Here is an 18,825-nt window from a genome sequence, read left to right on the forward strand (position 1 = left end):
TGTTTCTCTGCATCATCAATAATTTATATAAACAATATTCTCAGCCCTCACATGACACATCGTGGACACGCTCAGTTCCGAGCAAATTCTTTGTATTGCACTTCGGTTTTTTGTATAACGTCGGTGATGCGTAGCATGTGTCCAAGGAAACTGTCTGTCGGGCTGTCCGAAATGTGACACTTGCACTGAAACGGCTACTATGCACGTTTGTAGTGTTCCCAAGTAACAGACCCACCAGACTTCTCAAAGAAGAGTTCCACAGAATTGCAGGTATCAGTCTAAGCAGTAATTCATTTATGTCATAAAGCTTTGAGACTTGAAGCACTAATCAGTCAATTTGATATATTTTAGGGTTTCCAGGTGTGATTGGCTGCATAGGTGGCACTCACATTCCTATCATAGCTCCTTCAATAAATGAAGGAGATTATGTGAATAGTAAATCTGTCCACAGCATTAATGTACAGGTAGGCCTAAATAGTAGCCTTTAACATTCCAAATGAAATATGCTTCACTATACAGCTAATTACTGTTCTCCACTGTGAAGATCATATGTGACGCAGCCCACATGGTAAATAATGTGGAAGCGAAGTGGCCTGGGTCTGTGTATCACGAATGTTTCGTGAGTCTACACTGAGTGCCAGATTTGCCCGTGGTGAGTTTATATATATAGTTTATATATCCAGTATATAGTTATATCCTATGATCAATATTTTGTTTCCTCCTATTACAACTGAAACAATAAAGTGTATCTTGTATTATCATAGGAGAGTTTGATGGTTATCTCGGAGACAGAGAGTACCCCTGCCAGCGCTATCTGCTGACCCCTTACCCTGACCCTGACCCTTGCCCACAGCAACACTACAACTTGGCTCACTGCAGGACACGAGCCAGAGTGGAGATGACCATCAGCATACTCAAGGCCCGGTTCCAGTGCCTTCGTAGGCTCAGGGTCACCCCGGAAAGGGCTTGTGACATTATAGTGGCATGTTTGGTTCTCCACAACATTGCCACTATTAGAGGAGAACAATGTCCTACTCTTTCCCCCAATTATCCAGATAATAATCCTGACCCCCCTGCTGATGCACGAGATGGAAGAGCTGTTAGAGACATGATATGCTTCAATCATTTCTAACTGACTCTGCCTTTTTTCTGTTGGCTATAATGGAGGTCAAATTTTAAGATAACCAGAAAACACAAATTTGGAGACTTGTATGTATAAAAGGCATTTAGGTGTTGCTTTCATATTGACAATTTTAAATACTGGCAGTGTTGGGATTTTTCTTTGTTTAGCAGATTTCCCTAATTACTTAAATATATCTATCACATGTTGAATGCGGCCACTAAATGCTGTTTAATGAGGGCAGGCTAAACAACATCACAATTGCTTGTACTTAAATTATACCTTATCTGTTTGAACTACATTTTTATATTTAATTTTTAGTTGCAGCCAAGTCCGTTTGGGGCCTGTTGGGTTGCACCTGTGCGCACAAACACACATATGGAATATAATTGTTGAATAAGTGGAACATTCAAGAGAAAACATTTTTTTTTTCTCAAATACTCTGACTCAGTCAGCTATTTTTTTCCACGCAAGCTCCCGCTTTTTGGCTGCTGCCATAGTATTGCTTATTAGTAAAAAGATATGCTCGCTTTCTGCATATGCAGTCATTAAGATTTGCAACTCCGCTGGGGAGAAGTAGGAGGATCGAGGCTTGTTAGTACTTGTTGCCATGGTGATTCATGTTATCTGTGTTCCATTGATGAGGGCTTTTTATATCCTCATGCACGAGCTTCACTCAGAGTTACCTTGACTCAGAGTTGATTGAACTAAGCGTTATCACCTGTTCTGAAACCGAAAATTCAGAGTTTTACAGCTCAGAGTTGGTCAACCTAGAGTTAAGGTTTTAACTTCGAGTTTGTTGAACCTGCTTTCTGAAACGGGCCCCAGGTGTGCTGTGATTAGCCGTTGCAAGCCGTTTTGTAAATCTGCCCCATATGACATCATATGGGGCAGGAAGTGGGCGTGCGTCCACCTAGATGTGTGCTGGATAAATCAGTCCACCAGCCTACCCAGTGGACTGAAGCAAATGTTGCTCATCTATCCGTCACACATCTAGGTGGACACGCACACCTAATGGGCTGATTTCCAAAACGGCTTGTAACGGCTAATCACACCACACCTGGTAGCATGTCATGGCACCTTTTACTAACTCTTACTTCTGTCAACAGGCAGGGGTGTGTTTGCTCTGTCCCCTTTTGAAAAGGGGGATTTTGTAGTTGAATACAGAGGAGAAATTATTGACTTTAAGGAATCAGAGAGAAGGAGGAGGATTTATCATTCCAAATGCTTGGTGTTCGTGTTTGACTTCATGTGGCATGGCAAAAAATGGTGGTAAGCATTTACTGTATGGTGGCTGGTAGCTTGCAATGTTCAGTACATAATCTTGGCCCAATTGTCCTGCTTGACTAAGCCATTAGCGTGATTTTTTTTTGTCTCCTTTGAAGCATTGATGCTGCGTTGGAAGATGACTCATTTGGAAGACTGGTCAATGATGATCATGTCCATCCTACCAGCAGGATGAAAATAATTTTAGTTGGTGGAAAACCACACCTCTGTCTGTTTGCTGCGAGAGACATAAACAGAGGAGAGGAAATAACATATGACTATGGAGATAGCAGTTGGCCATGGAGAGAAAAGGTTTGTCAGTGACTATATGCCTCTGTATAGTATGCTTTATCTATTATATACCTCAACATCTTTTGACTAACTGCTGCCCTTTTGACCAGGTGACCCTTGTAAAGGAAGGTTTAGATGTTAACCTTTTTTCTGGGTTAAAGGAAGGTGAAAAAAGAGACAAGGCATTCTGTTCAAGCAAACACAATAATAAATCTGATCACTAGCATAGTTGTGATTACCATGATATTCACATTGTGGAAAGGAAGCCATTTTATATATTTATATATAAGCCATCAATCGGTTGGTGATTACTCAATGTGCTTGACTGATGATTGCTAAAATTAGTTGCTGACTGGCCGTTGGTCTCATACCAGTAGAAGACGCATGCAACTGTATAGCTGTTGTGTAGACTATATGCTTGTAATCAAAATAGTGACTGCTACACAGAAAAATTCTGAATAACTTATTCAAATTCATATTTTAGGGTGGTGGCGGCGATTCTCATGACATATCCGTGGACAATGGTATCTTGCCATGCAGCTCCAACCCAGTGATGCAAGAAGAAGAGGTTTCACCCTCCAGCTTGCAGGTAAAGGATTGTGGATGGATGGATTGTGTTTTAGATACTTGTCAATGTGTTTGTGATAAGGAGCCATGCAAACATACACACTTACTAGGTGTAATGAGGTTCAAGTCCATGTCATAGAGTTTTGCCATTTGTGAGGATTCGTGTGCTTAGATACGGTTCTTGCTTATACACACTGGCTTGAAATGGCATGCTAGATACTAGAATACGTACTGACCCAGGATCAGGATTTTACTGAGAACCAATCAGCACAGCCTGTTGTTGAGAGAGGAGGGAGTTACAAAAATATCAGACCAACCTGGCGGACATTTTGATGATGGAAACAGAATATCATATGCTTGTTTTAAAAGCTCTGCCCATGGGATAACAGTAGGATCTTCTGACAGAAACCCCAAAGCTCAGGGTAGGGTTGGCTGAGAAAGCCATGCAGAAACACATCAAGCCTGGTTTCGATGGGCCGGAAGGACAAAAACTTCTCACTTTTAGCCTCGACAGACATGAAGTTCCCAAACTGTTGGATAATCACATCACCTGTAATAAAACAGATGAAAGGAAATATGTGAAATCTTATTTAGATGATTAATTATGATATGCAGATGGTCTTATGTCCAATTGTTCCTTATAATCAGGAACAACATTAAAACTATTCTATGAACTATTCATACCAGCAGCGACACCTCTGGACAACTGCTTGTCTTGCAGGAATTTCTGCACTACACTCCTCATTCTTCCCTGGCACCAGTCCGGGTCGGAGTACATGGCTGTGGGGTCCAGGCATGCCACCTGTCTCACAATAGGGTACTTCAGGGGGCTCTTGTCCTGGACTTTCTTTAGGATATTTGACATACCCTTCACGCAGTCCTTCCTAAACTCTAGGGCAGTGAGCTCTCCTATGCTGTTCTTTCTCTGGAGGTCCTGACAGATGGGTAATGTGTTGTAAATACAGCTGAATGGCCTAACACAGCATTCTCTCCTGCCTGGTGGATATGGAGCATCATTTGATAGAAAGTAAGTAATAAGTAATACATCTAAATTACCTTCAGGGCTGCCTCTGCACCCAAGCCTATGTCAGCTTCCTTCAAGTTGACCCAGATCTTTTGGTCAGCCACATCCAGCCTCACCAGCTGCACTGGAGTGATGTTTTGGAGATGCTCCCTCTTGACAAAACGCCTAAGCATACTCTGAAAGGGTAATAGGAATTGTTACATAGAGGGGTAGGTACCTTGATAACCACATTAACCATGATAAACATTTCTATATTAGTTATTTAAAATAATCTCTTAACATCACCATAAGAAAGTATAAATAATGATGAGTGACCTTTACTGAGCAAAAACATAATCTTTCAGTCATTTTATGTTTTGATTAGGGACGAGTTTCATGAATCAAGCTACCAAACAGCGTCTCCCATTTTTGCCTACTACACGCATGCCCGCACACATACAGTATGCCCCACACACGCTCAACTTGTTTTTCTTTTCTTCTTGATTCTTCATTATTAATTTGATTACCTGGAACAACTCCACCAAGTCCTTGCAAAGGAATGGCATGACTGGTGCGTCAGTCTGATACTTCGTCAGAAAGGGAGTGAACGTCCTTGAGATGGCCATGAAGAATTGTAGCTTAGGCAAGATGAGTGGATCTTGCTTGGCTGCTTCTATGGTGTCAAATGAGGCTGTTCCAGGGTTTGGAACCTTCTTTGTCCGCACTGCATCCACGTATGTCACCAGTGAAGGCCATACCTTTAATATTTCATCATGTATGTGTTTATTATTTCATCATGCACGTCTATTTTATCGTATTGTGCAGCACCTTGTAATTTTGTTAGAGTGCTATAATATAAATAACGTTTAATTACTATTACCTCTATGGCCCTTTCTACAACTGGCAGGTTTTCAATCCACCGATGCCCACAGAATGGTAGCGGGAAGACTGAGGATTTGGTGAGGGCAATGAAGTCATCCCTCCTTGCTGGTGTGTTATGAAAAAGGTAGTGCATCCCCCTCAACACCTTGGTGGAAGAGAGCGGAATGATGAGTTAACCGTCATCTCTGATGGAGAATGACTTTTACCCACCCATGCACACACTGATAGCACTGGTGGGACTTCTTCACTAAAATTGTTTAAAGGAGCAATATATTGCAGGCCCATTCCCCCTGTCATATCAGACTGTAAAACCAGCACCGCCCATTAGACCACACAGTGACAGTGATATCTTTTTCTCACAGGGGCAACTTGAGTCAAGGAGACAAATGGGCTGTTGCCCGGGTAACCAAAGCAACATCCTGAGCAAATCCCGAGACTGACGGTTAATGTACATTATGTGTAAATGGTAATAAACATCTGTAATAACATTAAATCAAATTCAAGCTCTATTTATATTCTTTCTATTGTCCATGTGTGAAACTAATTTCCCTAGTGAAACTAATGAAAGATTTCTCTTAGTTATAATTATCTTACCTTCTCCAGTTGCCACATAGAGAATCCACATTTGAATGCGTTATGTAGGGTGTGGAGGCCACAGCTACCCACATTCACCAGCTGGACACCACCATACTGCTCAGCGTGCTCTTGCTGTAGAAGCTCAAAGAATTTCCAATTTACATTGGGTCCATCCATGGAGATGGACACCATGTTCCTCAGATTCAGCTCCTTCACACACTCCTGAGAAAGAAGTTGATTATGATTATAATGACATGATTGCCAATGGTTCAGTTTAATTTATTTCATCCTCAGTTAACATTAACTCTCTCCCTCTTCCATCCATCCACTCCCTCTCCCTTCTCTTATGTCCCCATCTCTGTTAGTCTAAAAAAATAATGGGGTAGGAATTACTAGCCTACACAGCATGAATACACACACATGTATGAACTTAACTCCTTTACTCACACACACACACACATGTATAAACACACAAACATAACACTCAAAGCTGCAAGCTTTTTATATTCATCATACAGCCACATTATACCTTTTAATATGTAATTGCATTACACATATACAAGCACACACATGCCGACACACACACAAACACAGACACATGCACACATAATTATATATACGGCCCCCAAGCACACGCACACACACACGCACACACATGTCATCATTCCCTATTTTAGGCCGACCATTATACTGAATAGGCCTGCATAATGAAATTGCCCAAATGCATATAAAGTTCACAATTAATCATTGAAAAAAATTTATATTACTTACTTTGAAGTGGTGCAGTAAATCTCGGGCTGTTGCGTGTCCCATGAATTGTGAGCCCAAGTACCGGGAATGCACTTGATCTCCGACCCAATATCGGACGTGCACGTCAAGTTGTTTGCTCTTAGTGGCGTGGTTCAACGTCTCATCAAACATCAACACAAAATCAGCCTTGTTGACGCTGCAGATTAGCTCGTTGCGGATGAACGGCGCTAGTCCGAAGCGAGTTATATACGCCGTTTTGTCCTTTCCGGCCGTAAAGGTGCTCGCGATTTGAGAGTCGGGGAACATCATACCGAAGAGCTCTCCTATCCCCTCATTTGAGTTGTAGGACTGGTGCTTGACCACTGTGTTCAAAATCCACAACACCTCCGCTTTCAGCGTTGGTGTCGCACCAAATGCTACCCTCAGGTCAGTGCTAGCAGCGCGGACCGTCTGCGGCGGTGGCGCCGGGGCAGAGATGCAAAATGTAGAAATTGCTGGGGTCTGTGTGTGGCTCCTGGCAGAGGTTTTGTGTTTTTGGCTCTGCATATGGCTGAGGACAGCCTTAATCCCCATGGTGCCGAGCTTAAATGTACTTTTGCACAGAATGCATCTGGCCTCTTCTGGGTTGGCAACAGACGCTAGCCAACCTCTGAAACGGACGTCTTGCAGCCAACTGACGTTGAACTTGCATTTCCCCATTGTTGCAGACTAGCTAGCAAGCGCGCAGACATCCGTATATATATGCAGCTAGCAAGAAAGTAGCCTCTCTACATCTCCTTCCCGAAAAGTCCCGCGAGAAAATTTAAAAATAAAATAGTCCTGCCCCGACAAATTTAAGACCTCCGAGTTATTTATTTAAGACCAGCGTATGACATTTTTGACGAATTTAAGACTTTTTAAGGCCTTAAATTTAGAAAAATGAATTTAAGACTTTTTAAGACTTTTAAGACCTCCGCGGACACCCTGTCCTTTTACAGAGTGTCCAAACACACGCACACACACATGAGGGGGCGGATGGGGGGGTGAGGGTGAGGGACAGCATACGTTACACACACATGCGCCCGCACACCATCTCCTCATTGAGCCCACTTGGTTCACCTGGAGACCACTGGCCTTCAGAGCGCCACGCCCAATTACCAATTGGTCTCACTCACTGCTCTCCTGGTCAGACTCAACGGGCAAAGCCCTTGACTCATGTGTGAGGGCATAGAGAGGCCTCAGGTGAGCTCTGCTGGGTTGTAGAGGAGCTGCTCTGGCCTGATCAGGATCGGAGGGGGGGTACAGACTGAGTTACATGTGTGGGATGGCTCAGCGGGCTGGGTGGGTCTATGTTTTCTCAGATAGTCCAGATGGCACTGCCATTGGTCCTTTTTGTTGTCATGCTCTATGACCTATGTGGTCATCAAGTTATCTCCCTGGTGTTTCACCGGATGACCGCCCCCCAAACGACCCCCCCGGGGACTGCCCCGATCTTGTTGCCCCCCCTCAGGGTAGCTGTGTTAGAGAGCCCCCCCCCGTCGTAAGGTCTGGGGCCCCAAACTTCCCCCCCGTTTCTAAGGCTAAGCCTTCCTCTGGGCCCTTTAGTGTTGTTCAGACCAACAGAATCACTTTTCTGCTGGGGACGGTGAGAGCTGTCAGAGGAAGGTGGAGCTTCACTGCCCAGCAGAGGGCGCTGTCTGGACCGTCCATTCCTTTATTTTACAATTTAAATCGGTTTTGGTTTAATCATGAGTACAGACCTGCAAACTCCTCAGAGGAAAAAAGGTGACAGTGTCACGGGGGGATTTTTTTTTATTGTAATATACAAATGACACTACTCTAAGCGTGACTTAACAAAACTCTTTATCAAAAATCAATGTCAAAACATCCTTAAGGCTTATAAAAAATATTTTATTTACAACTGTCACCATTTTTTTTTTTGTCTCTTATTATTGGAGAGACAAAAAAAAAATATTATTCTGTGAAGTTGATGAATTGTCACTTTTAGGTTTTCTACCCAGTTACCAAAAAAAGAAACATTTGGAATAGTATGCGCTGTGGCAAGCACATGGTTTGCATGTGTTACTTCGAAGGCAAAAAAAATCTAAAATACAAGAAAACACAAAAACCTACATTCCACCAGTGGGGTACGTATGGCCCCTGACTCTCTTGAGGAGGTAGGTACCTCCAGGTACCACCTCCATGCCAGGGCGCCCTGAATTTATGTTTATTAACAGCTCCTCCACCGGGGTCAAGACAATTTGAGGGCCAGATCCAGTCTGCCGACTGTCGGCCTATTCACGATTTGCTTAAAAAAATGGCAAATTTAAATTTATACCAATACGATGGTGGCAAAAGCTTACCAGTTTTTATGTTTTTTATACTTAATTTCTATACTTGATCCGCTGACCGCTTGGAAGCCATCGGAGTACATATTTTTTTAGAAGAAAGGGGTTATGTGGTAGGATCTTTAAGAATGCTTAACTGGGATATTTATATATTCATGGCTCAAATATTAAGGATCATGCTTTTGAGGTGTAACTAACGCATTTACGCGGTCAGCGTTCCGCTGCCAGGCTTTGGTTCTCCGCGTTGCAGAGGCTTTAGCGTTCCCTTTTCTTGTGATAATGTCCTTCTCCTCGTCATAGCTCTCCAGGAGAACCTGAAGTTCCATTTCATTGAAATAAGCGGCCCGTTTCGCCATTTCGAACAGGGTTTCCATGATCCATACATCACGTCTTTTTAGGTTTGGCGGTGACGCGCACAACCCTGTGTTAACCAACCCCGAGTTGATTGAACTAATGCATAACCGCTGCTGTGGAACCGAAAACTCTGGGTTAGTCGGCACAGGGTAAATCAACCTAGAGTTCAGCGTTAACTCAGTGTTTGTTAAACCTCCGTTCGTGGAACACCCCTCTGGACGAGGGTTTCGCAAGCTCTCTTGCGTTGTTTGGCGCGCATGAGCGGTAGGCGACCGTCTCATCCAATGGCGAGCTCAGTTGGCGCTGTGTGCTTCAAGATTCCGATAGGCCCAGAGAAATGTCAATTATAAGAAAGATTCTGAAGCAAGTGCTGAGATTCCGATTGGCCCAGAGAAATGTCAATTATAAGAACGATCCAATAATTTTTCGCAATTCTGGACCCCCCCCCCCCCCAAAAACAAAACTCTCCGGTTCTACACGATTCACGTGAATGACCATATTGACCAAGAAAACGGCGATTGTCGCCGAAAAGCGACAAGTTTGCAGCTCTGTGGTTTAATCATGAGTAACCTAATGAGTTTTTTATTTTTTAATTAGCCTACATCTGGTTTACATGTCGATGATGAGTATACTTTTTTTATGTTTACTATTGCCTTTTATGCTTCATTTTGTTTTGCCCCCCCCTGGGGCGCCACGGTAACGTGGGCGCGTCACTTCCTGTTCGCCTTCAACGCCTCCAGGACCTAGCCCCCCCCCCCCCTCCTCTCCAGGACCTACCCTGACCAGACACAGGGGGGTTAGGTAGTCTTCATCTGGGGGGAGGTACCAGGAACAGATACAGGGGGGTTAAATAGTCTTCATCTGGGGGGGAGGTACCAGGACCAGATACAGGGGGGTTAGATGGTCTTCATCTGGGGGGAGGTACCAGGACCAGATACAGGGGGGTTAGATAGTCTTCATCTGGGGGGAGGTACCAGGACCAGATACAGGGGGGTTAGATAGTCTTCATCAGGGGGTTGGGGTCCGACCCGGGGCGTGTGTGCAGTGGGAGCCCCCCCCAGAAGGTGCAGGCTCTGGGCTGGTACCTGGAGGAGCCCCAGCTGGCCCAGGTCTCCACCAACCTGCTGGACTCCCAGGTCACGGCCCTCCACCCCTTCTACGAGGCCGTCTGCAGCCGCGCTCAGGTCAGGGCTCATCCTGGGTTTGTGCTGCCATGTTCCAGTACTGTGAGCACTGCACAGCGCCACTGCACTGTGTGGTAGTGTTAAGTACTGCACAGCGCCACTGCACTGTGTGGTAGTGTTGAGTACTGCACAGCGCCACTGCATTGTGTGGTAGTGTTGAGTACTGCACAGCGCCACTGCACTGTGTAGTCCAGTGTTGTGTACTGAACAGGCGGGATCTGTATGAGCGGTCAATCCTAAGGAGAGAGTCATTGAGTAGGTTATAGTGCGCACACACACACACACACTAAAGCCTACTCTTGACACACACACACACACACACACTCACATAGACACACACATACGCACACACACACACACACACTAAAGCCTTTCCTTGACACACACACACACACACACTAAAGCCTACTCTTGACACACACACACACACTAAAGCGTACCCCCCTAAAGGGATCCTGCACATGCGTGACCCGGGGATGCACATGCGTGACCCGTGTGTGTGTGCACACACACACACACACACAAATGCTGTGTTTGTGTGCGTAGAAGCTTATTTCAAACATTCCCCCCCCCGTTATGGGATGTTAAAGTGGCCTTTAAATGGAGCCGGAAACTAAAAGGCACACTCCTTAAATGTCTTGCACACACACAGTCATAAACACATGCTCTAACGCACATGCATGCACGCACACACAAAGAAGCACACACATTTGATGAATTATTTACACTGCAGATTCTCTGACTGGTCTTTGAAAGGATAACATCGTTATGACATAATCAATGCTGAATGTGTACAATGTCAATGTGTCTATGAGCTCAGCTAATACTCATAATGCAGACCACCACAACAAAAAGCCTCGTGGTGGTTTGAATATTGTGCAATGGTTCAATGTAAGTACACCCCAGTGCTGGCACTTCTCAACAGGAACACTGTTTGTGTGTGTGTGTGTGTGTGTGTGTGTGTGTGTGTGTGTGTGTGTGTGTGTGTGTTTGTGTGTGTGTGTGTGTGTGTGTGTGTGTGTGTGTGTGTCCAACCCCCCACACAGGCTGTCCCTCTCAGAAAAGGTGGACCTGAAGTAGTTACGCCTCTTCACGGTCCCTCCGGACAGAGGCTCTGTCATGACCTCGCCCGTCAGCTCCTCCACGTCCAGAGACAGGGGTGTGTGTGTGTGTGTGTGTGTGTGTGTGTGTGTGTGTGTGTGTGTGTGTGTGTGTGTGTGTGTGTGTGTGTGTGTGTGTGTGTGTGTGTGTGTGTGTGTGTGTGGAGGCGTCAGGCGGAACCTGCCTGGGAAGTATCCTTTCAGAGGCCATAAAAGTATTGGGGAAAGGCTCCTAATGGGAGGGAGGTGTGGGAGGGAGGGGAGAATAAAGAATGTGCTGCTTTAATTGTAACTTCAACACTCTGTACAACAGTTAACATAAAGGTTCACACACAGCATCAGCGCTAGAATGACGAGCTTCCTACTGAGCCTCGTGGAGACACAGAGCCAGGCTAGCATGGTTAGGGATGAGCATTACGCTAAACGGGAGGGAGGGAGGGGAGGGAGGGAGGGAGGGGGGAGGGAACACGCAGCATCAGCGCTAGACCTCGAGCTTCGCCACTGCTGCACACCTGGTCTGGGTCTGATTGGACTTTGGAATTAGTGTGGAACGGTGGGTCTAGGGCGGGCTATGTTCTCACCTTTCTCCTTTGTAAAGCGCATTGTATTGCCTTTGGGCTGATATGAAGTTAACTGCGCTCATTCGTTTTGCCGCGGCCCTCCAAACAATTAATTTTGTTCCCACATTCGTCCAATCCACTCCAATAGTGGTCCTGCATTGAGTTTGAATCCAACTCTAACGAATAAATGGTCCAGTTTTAAGTTTCACAGAATATTAATACATTCCCAGGGCATGTTAGATAAGTGCACGCCCAGCCACTCGTAACACAACGTCAGGCAGCTTGTCTACAGCACAGTTCAATACATAAATGTGTTATTCCATTCTCTATGAGGTCCCCATTGCAGGTCTCCCAACCTGAACCATACCTTGATCTGCAGGTGTTATGAAGAGCGCTGACTAAATGGCCTACCGTTGGAGGCGGACCTCTTCCCCTTGCGGGCCAGGGTGAGCTGGACCTGCTGCTGGACCCGGACGCTCCGGTCGACGGAGTGGAACCTGGCCGGGCTCAGGAGGCTGTGCTCGGCCGGCAGGGCCAGCCTGCTGTCGTCCAGGACCTGAGGGGGGGAGAACGGACTTGAAGCAACCCTCCTCCCCCATCCCGGATCCTTCCGGTGTCGGTCCACGACGGCTGGTCGTCTCCCCCTGTTGTGAGGGCATCACTTCTCCGGTATCGGTTACTTATTGTCGTCCGCCTGTGTGTGTTTTATGGGACAGACCCGGTGCGCGGTCCCAGTGAAGTGCGCCAGGACGGTGTAAAGTTGCTATGCTTTGTTTCAGGGCGTCATCCCGATGGTAACCTTTCTTTCTGTTTTCTTCTTTAAGGCGAACAATTTGTCTGTCTTTTGTTTAATTGTGTTTGGAACTTCGTCATCAAGGAATAATCCTTATATTCGTTTTAACGAGCTGTAGTGGACGACACGTGACCCTAGGGGGCAGTAAGGAAGCATACAAGTCATTCTTTGAACTTTCATGTGTCATTAAAACTACATTTAGATTAACATCAGACTAGCTCTTAGAAATCATACGTTTTACACATACACACAACCCTACATCTGTGTGAACTACATCCTGAGGAACCGACAAAAACGGGGGGCACGTATCGACGTCTGATGTCGCAAAAGTGTTGGTGATGAAATGGCCTGTGATGGATGAGCGGTTTATCACAGCCGGTGTTAAAATAAGGGCCCCTCTTTTGATGAGATAGAGCTGAACATCAAAGTCATGCAGCTATTAGTTCATAATAATAAAGAATATTCCATATAATGGTTATGGATTTATTTGATTTGTCAAATAAGGTTTAAACGACAGGATATGCAAATTTTTAGGTTTGCCACCAAACCAACTGACTTTTTTTGCACAAGAGTGTTTTCATTTCGTTGATTGCAGTAACATCTGTAGTCTCTCTCCCTCTCTCTCCCACACGTACAAAATTAACGGGGTCACACTTATTTTTCCTTCCTATAAATCAGATTCCAGTATTACAAACAGATTCCAACAAGTTTTGGGTAACATTTTGTTCCATGTGCCACTGTTGATAAATTCGCCATAATAATGCCATAAGTTCACGATGCTCACGTAGCTGCCACGGCTATCGCCATCCGGCTTAAACCCCGCCCTACTATAAGGGTACTGTTGGCGGTGCAAACACGAGCCGTAACTGAGCTGGGCTATACGGCGCCCTCACCACTGGGCTGAGGCGTGCTGGGTCCGGAGCGTACACGCCGGTGGAACAGCGATGGAGCCGTAGTCGGGTTAATACAGGAGTGAATGGGCTGCTGGAGCACCCGCTCTGAACGTCAAACATCACCGGGGATGGCATTACATTGTAGAGAATGGAACCCCCTCTCCGTCTGCAGACAACGCCAAAGGGTCCTTTTCCCGTCGGCGACCGACACCAAAGTGCCCTTGCCAATTGTGGGTATTTGACGGAGTGAGACTGTGTTGCTTAAACAAAGCTCACAGTGGCTACATTTAAAGATTCCCCCCATGTGTGTGAGTACTGTGACTTTGTCTGGTCAGCTCTTCTCTCCTCTCCATCCTCTCCTCGCTCTTCTCCTCCCATCTCCTCTCCTCGCTCTTCTCCTCCCCTCCCTCTTATCTCTGCTCTCCTCTCTAGCCCATCTAGGATTGTGTTCATTATTGTCGTACATGAAACACTACGTGTGTCCACATGTCAAAGGTCACCCCATTTAGATGTGTGAATCTAAAATAGATGTAGTACAGCTGAACCCCCACTGGGGGAGTTCCGCTGTAGTGAATCAATATGGTGACGGTGACGCTCCCGCTCGTGCGGAGTCCTCCTCCCCATAAGCCACGCCCACTGACTGCCTGGACGGCGCGAGGAGAGGGAGAGACCCCGACGCTGTTGGCACGAGAGCCGTGGACCGCGATTATACGTTGATATGGGTTTCACCTTCTCCCTGGTGGTCTGAATAAGTCGCCAAGTGTGTCGCTAGTCGCCTTTCAGAAATAAAGGCGCAAGGAGAGTCATGATCAGGGGGGGAGCCAGGCTTTGTGTACATCCGGGGCTTAGCCCTGGGGGGGGGGGGGGTCTGGGGCTCCTCCCCCAGAAACTTTCAAATTTCTAAGATTTCTTTCCTGCATTCTATTTCATATTCTAGGTCACTCCATTTTAAGGTGACCTGCTGGACATTGGCAAATCCTAAATCCCTTCTAGTTCTTAGCCTACATTTTCAGTTGCAGGGCCCGCTCAAGACAATTATGTTTAATGGAAAGAAACAATAACCACTTAACTATTGAACTCTAGAGATTTTTATGTAAACTACAATTGAGACTTTTTTTGAGAGCAACTTTCAGTAGATTCAAAGTAGGATTGCGGAGAAGAATTGTTTGTTTGTTTGTTTGTTGGCCTTTTTGCATTTTATGCTGGTGTGCTTGGCCAAAAATAGGCCCATGATTTTGTATCGAAGTACTATCCATGCTGTTGAATGTCCTTTCCACTAGATGGTAAAAAAAACTCAAGAATAGTGACAATTGTTAGCTAATGTACTTTAACAACTTCAAAGTAATTTTTCACCAAAAAAAAAAGATACAGGGCTTTTGAGGTGAGATTCTGGGCTTCAGTCCCGAAAACCAAACACTGTCTAACCCCTACCTGTTCCATTACCACATATATCCTTAAACAATGTCTAACCCCTACCTGTTCCATTACCACATATATCCTTTAACACTGTCTAACCCCTCCCTGTTCCATTACCACATATATCCTTAAACACTGTCTAACTCCTACCTGTTCCATTACCACATATATCTTTAAACACTGTCTAACCCCTACCTGTTCCATTACCACATATATCCTTAAAACACTGTCTAACTCCTACCTGTTCCATTACCACATATATCTTTAAACACTGTCTAACCCCTACCTGTTCCATTACCACATATATCCTTAAAGGGGTAGTTTGGAATTTTGGACATAGGGCCTGATTCCCAAGTGAGCATTGGTATTCTATATCACTGGAGACAGTTTTCAACACATTTTATTCAGTCCTTCTAGTTGCGGAGTTCTCTCGTGCTAGGCTAGCGCAAGTGAACGGGCAAAGCTAGCCTGCTATTAAAAACAGTCTTACCCACTCCACAGTACACCCAAGGTCAATCAATAATAACACCAGACTATAGATTTAAATGTCTGTTTATAGAATAATGTTAGAAATAAAACCAACCTTGCATTGCATTGCATTTTGAGGGAATTGCTGGGTCTCAGCAGCAGTGTTATATTCCTGGTAGTAGGCTACGGCAGCGGCGGACTGATACCTAGGTTACCGGCTCTAGTTTATTTACCTGCCGCTGTCAATGCTACAAACGCCGAGTACAGTGAACGAAGGAATTAGCGTATTCAATTAAAAAGATATGGCCACGTTTGGAGGGCTTTTGACGACGATAATGAGGAATTTGTTGTATCCAACGAACCGTACATGTACGAGCCGGAATACACGGATGAAGAACTGAGAGAGATGGATGCTCAAAGGGCAGAACGAGAAAGAGCGTCTTTAGAGACCGTCCCCGCTGGAGCTGCAGTAGAGAACCGGGACAGAACAACGGGAGACTGGTGGTGCCAGTGCAGAAAATGTATTCAAATGCCGACAGGGGACGAATGCTTTTGCTGCAGGGAGTGGGACTTAGTCATCCCACAGATGCAAGAGCTGGAGCTGGACACTAGCATTCAGGATCTCGATGTGTCTGGGCATAGCGCCCCCCGAGACAGGGCAATCTGCATTACGGAGCACCAGGACTTTCTACCCCTTCTAAATCGAGGAGTGCTGGAAACATTCTTCTCCTTTGATAAAATAAATTGGAAAAGAAGACCCAGACCTGCTGGACCCAACGGCCAGTTGTCAATGTTGTAAGTGTGCAATCCAAACAAAATGTAATTGTGTGTTGCAATGCATGAACATACCATATATAATAATTTAATTGATTTATTAAAGTGCAATCAATCAAATATTATACATGGTATGTTCATACATGGACTCCAAGTCTGCTTTATTATAGGCTAGGCTCTTTACCATTGATGCAGGCCTACAACCACAGCCTCCGTCTAGAGAGTGGCTGATGGAGAAAGCTTAGAATATCTAGCCAGCTATTATTTTTTATTAACTAAGAAGTTTCTTAATTACAATATTGCTCTGGTTAAAAAGGTCCTACCAGGACTAAAGGCAAAAATGAAATACACAAGCGTGACTTGCTTGGACAATTTTTTTACTATATAGACATAGGCCGTAGGCTTTTTAGCCTGATCAATTCAGCAAATCTGTCTACCACCATGAACAGCAGTAGGGCCATTGTCTTTGTGTGCTATTACCATAGTTTAGCTGTCTTTTGTAAGAGCCTGCTCCCAAAAGCTAACTTGTATTCCTTCTTGTTTTAGGCAGTACCGATTGGTGGCTTACAGAATCGTTCTTGAGTGGGGGTTGAAAGGAACACAGCTGGGAAGAGGAAACCGACGTGTTCTTCCATCCTGTGTAGTGACCAGCATCCGAAACAAATACCCTTCGGCCGCTGGACAATATGTTGGATTCAGGGAAGCACAAGATGCTCCGAGATTGTTTTGAACACAACACTACTGTAGTCTACTAGAAAACATTTGCTACTTCAACAAATCCTTTATATCAAACACAAAAAGAAGACATACATTTGGTTACAGATGACATTACGATTGTTTACGGTAACATTTTAACAACAATGTACACGTATATGGTTCAATAAATGTTTTGCTGTTGACCTTTTTGTCTTTTTACTAATGTTTGCAGACAGTATTTAGCACCACACTAAACTCCAGTTAGACTTTCATTTTCCCCTTTTAATCATGTTTTAAAACGGGAGACGTGCTCTGCAATACCTTGATCTTTGTCCGGTGGCTATGTTGTCGGGTATAGTAGCTGGTTGCTGGATATAAAAATGTGGATCTGCAAACTTCACAGTAGGATCCATGCGCCTTTCCAGGACCCGCTCCACCAAATCCTTCCTGAATGTCTGCCTGGTTGGCTCGTACCTCTTCCTGGCAACCCATCTTTTAGATTGTTTGGGAAAAACCAAATTGTATCTCGGAGTCCCTGAGGGAGACAAAATGCACAGCAACATAAACAAACCGAGACTCGGCAAGCACTTGTTAAAGAAGGCTTACAATTTTGCAGTTATCTATTATGTGTATGCTTACCATCACTGGTCGTTGCTTGTTGACGGCCAACATTCTCGTTGTTGTCCATCACAGAGAGTAGGGTGCGTGCCTTCATAGAGCTGTAGGCGAAGTGAAGCCTCTTTTCAGTGTACTTCAGCATTGCACTGTGGTACACCTCCAGGGCTCCTGCAGTTTATATTAGTTGGTTATTACCTTGTGAATGGTATCCAGAATGTTTATATTCAAAAATAGTTTGTATAACGATGTTGGACAGTCTATGCCTTTATTCATTCAATCGCAAACGGTTACACAGTAGAAACTCTCAATGGCAGATGTGCTAATATCTAAAGCACTCATGGCAGCATGTTATTTTAAGTAGAGCATTACAAAAATATATTTTAAGTTGTGTAAATGCTCAACTAATTGGTAGCAGCAGACATACCTGTATGTTGGAAGAGAGTCATGTGGTTGAGGTCTTTCAACAGGTTCTTGTTCAGTACGTGGTCCGACAGTGTCTGGAATGCAGCAGAGTCGGTTTGCAGCCATTTCTTCCTTCTCTGCTGCTCTTCAGTGAGGTCCCGGTGGTAGCAAGTCCTCTCCTGTCCGTCTTCCTCCCAGCGATGTATGCCACAAATGTGATGGAGAACGGACGTCCAGCGGCGTTTCAACTCCTGCCAAAACAGTTTTTCAGGGACACACACAAACATTACACCAAAAACCCCAAGTCCAGAAAATAAGAAAAAATCATTACAGAAAACAAGAAAAAATATTGAATGAACTTGCCTCTGCATCACCCCCGCATGACTGGCAAGACCACCACAGGTGATTAGTATTAGCCTTTAGCCAAGGCTGCAGATCGTTGTTTTTTTTGTTGTTTGCAGCCGCAGTCAACTTTTTCTTCAGTCCTAAGAAATAAAAGGACAATGACGGTAGGGATGAGAGAGAAGAGGGGGCGGGGGAGGTTTCAAGAAGAGATTGAAATCCCTCCACCAACTGTCTGTAGTTGTAGATTGCTCATCATCTCTTCGTGATGGTCACGGTATGCATACTCAATCACTGGTATGAGGTAGGTGGATTGCAGGGAGTAAAATGTAGTCTTCTTTGGAATTTGGAGATTCAGTAGTTCAGCCCAATCAAAGATTTCCGTGAAAGTTGAACCTGTGAACAGGATGGATGAGGCAACCAGCAGGTTGTTTTCGGGCATT

The 18,825-nt window shown here is 44.9% G+C and overlaps 3 protein-coding genes across 3 annotated transcripts; 1 reads left to right on the forward strand and 2 right to left on the reverse strand.

Moving 5' to 3' along the window:
- Positions 1 to 3,606: 3,606 nt before the first annotated feature.
- LOC130378633 (uncharacterized) lies at positions 3,607 to 7,411 on the reverse strand. The gene is made up of 7 exons (XM_056585345.1): positions 6,477 to 7,411; positions 5,724 to 5,927; positions 5,128 to 5,274; positions 4,775 to 5,005; positions 4,301 to 4,444; positions 3,929 to 4,178; positions 3,607 to 3,794 (listed from the first exon to the last, which is right to left on the reverse strand). Exons 1-7 carry the CDS (start codon positions 7,152 to 7,154, stop codon positions 3,607 to 3,609), a joined length of 1,842 nt encoding a protein of 613 aa, XP_056441320.1. The 5' UTR covers positions 7,155 to 7,411.
- A 7,173-nt stretch (positions 7,412 to 14,584) lies between these two features.
- Positions 14,585 to 18,397, reverse strand: LOC130378636 (uncharacterized). The gene is made up of 3 exons (XM_056585348.1): positions 18,063 to 18,397; positions 17,660 to 17,806; positions 14,585 to 17,555 (listed from the first exon to the last, which is right to left on the reverse strand). Exons 1-3 carry the CDS (start codon positions 18,325 to 18,327, stop codon positions 17,314 to 17,316), a joined length of 654 nt encoding a protein of 217 aa, XP_056441323.1. The 5' UTR covers positions 18,328 to 18,397; the 3' UTR covers positions 14,585 to 17,313.
- Positions 15,599 to 17,270, forward strand: LOC130378637 (uncharacterized). The gene is made up of 2 exons (XM_056585349.1): positions 15,599 to 16,345; positions 16,871 to 17,270. The coding sequence occupies exons 1-2, from the start codon at positions 15,918 to 15,920 to the stop codon at positions 17,052 to 17,054; spliced, it is 612 nt and encodes a 203-aa protein (XP_056441324.1). The 5' UTR covers positions 15,599 to 15,917; the 3' UTR covers positions 17,055 to 17,270.
- Positions 18,398 to 18,825: the final 428 nt, after the last annotated feature.

Source organism: Gadus chalcogrammus, unplaced genomic scaffold (assembly GCF_026213295.1).
Source record: "Gadus chalcogrammus isolate NIFS_2021 unplaced genomic scaffold, NIFS_Gcha_1.0 GACHA092, whole genome shotgun sequence".
Taxonomy (NCBI): Eukaryota; Metazoa; Chordata; class Actinopteri; order Gadiformes; family Gadidae; genus Gadus; species Gadus chalcogrammus.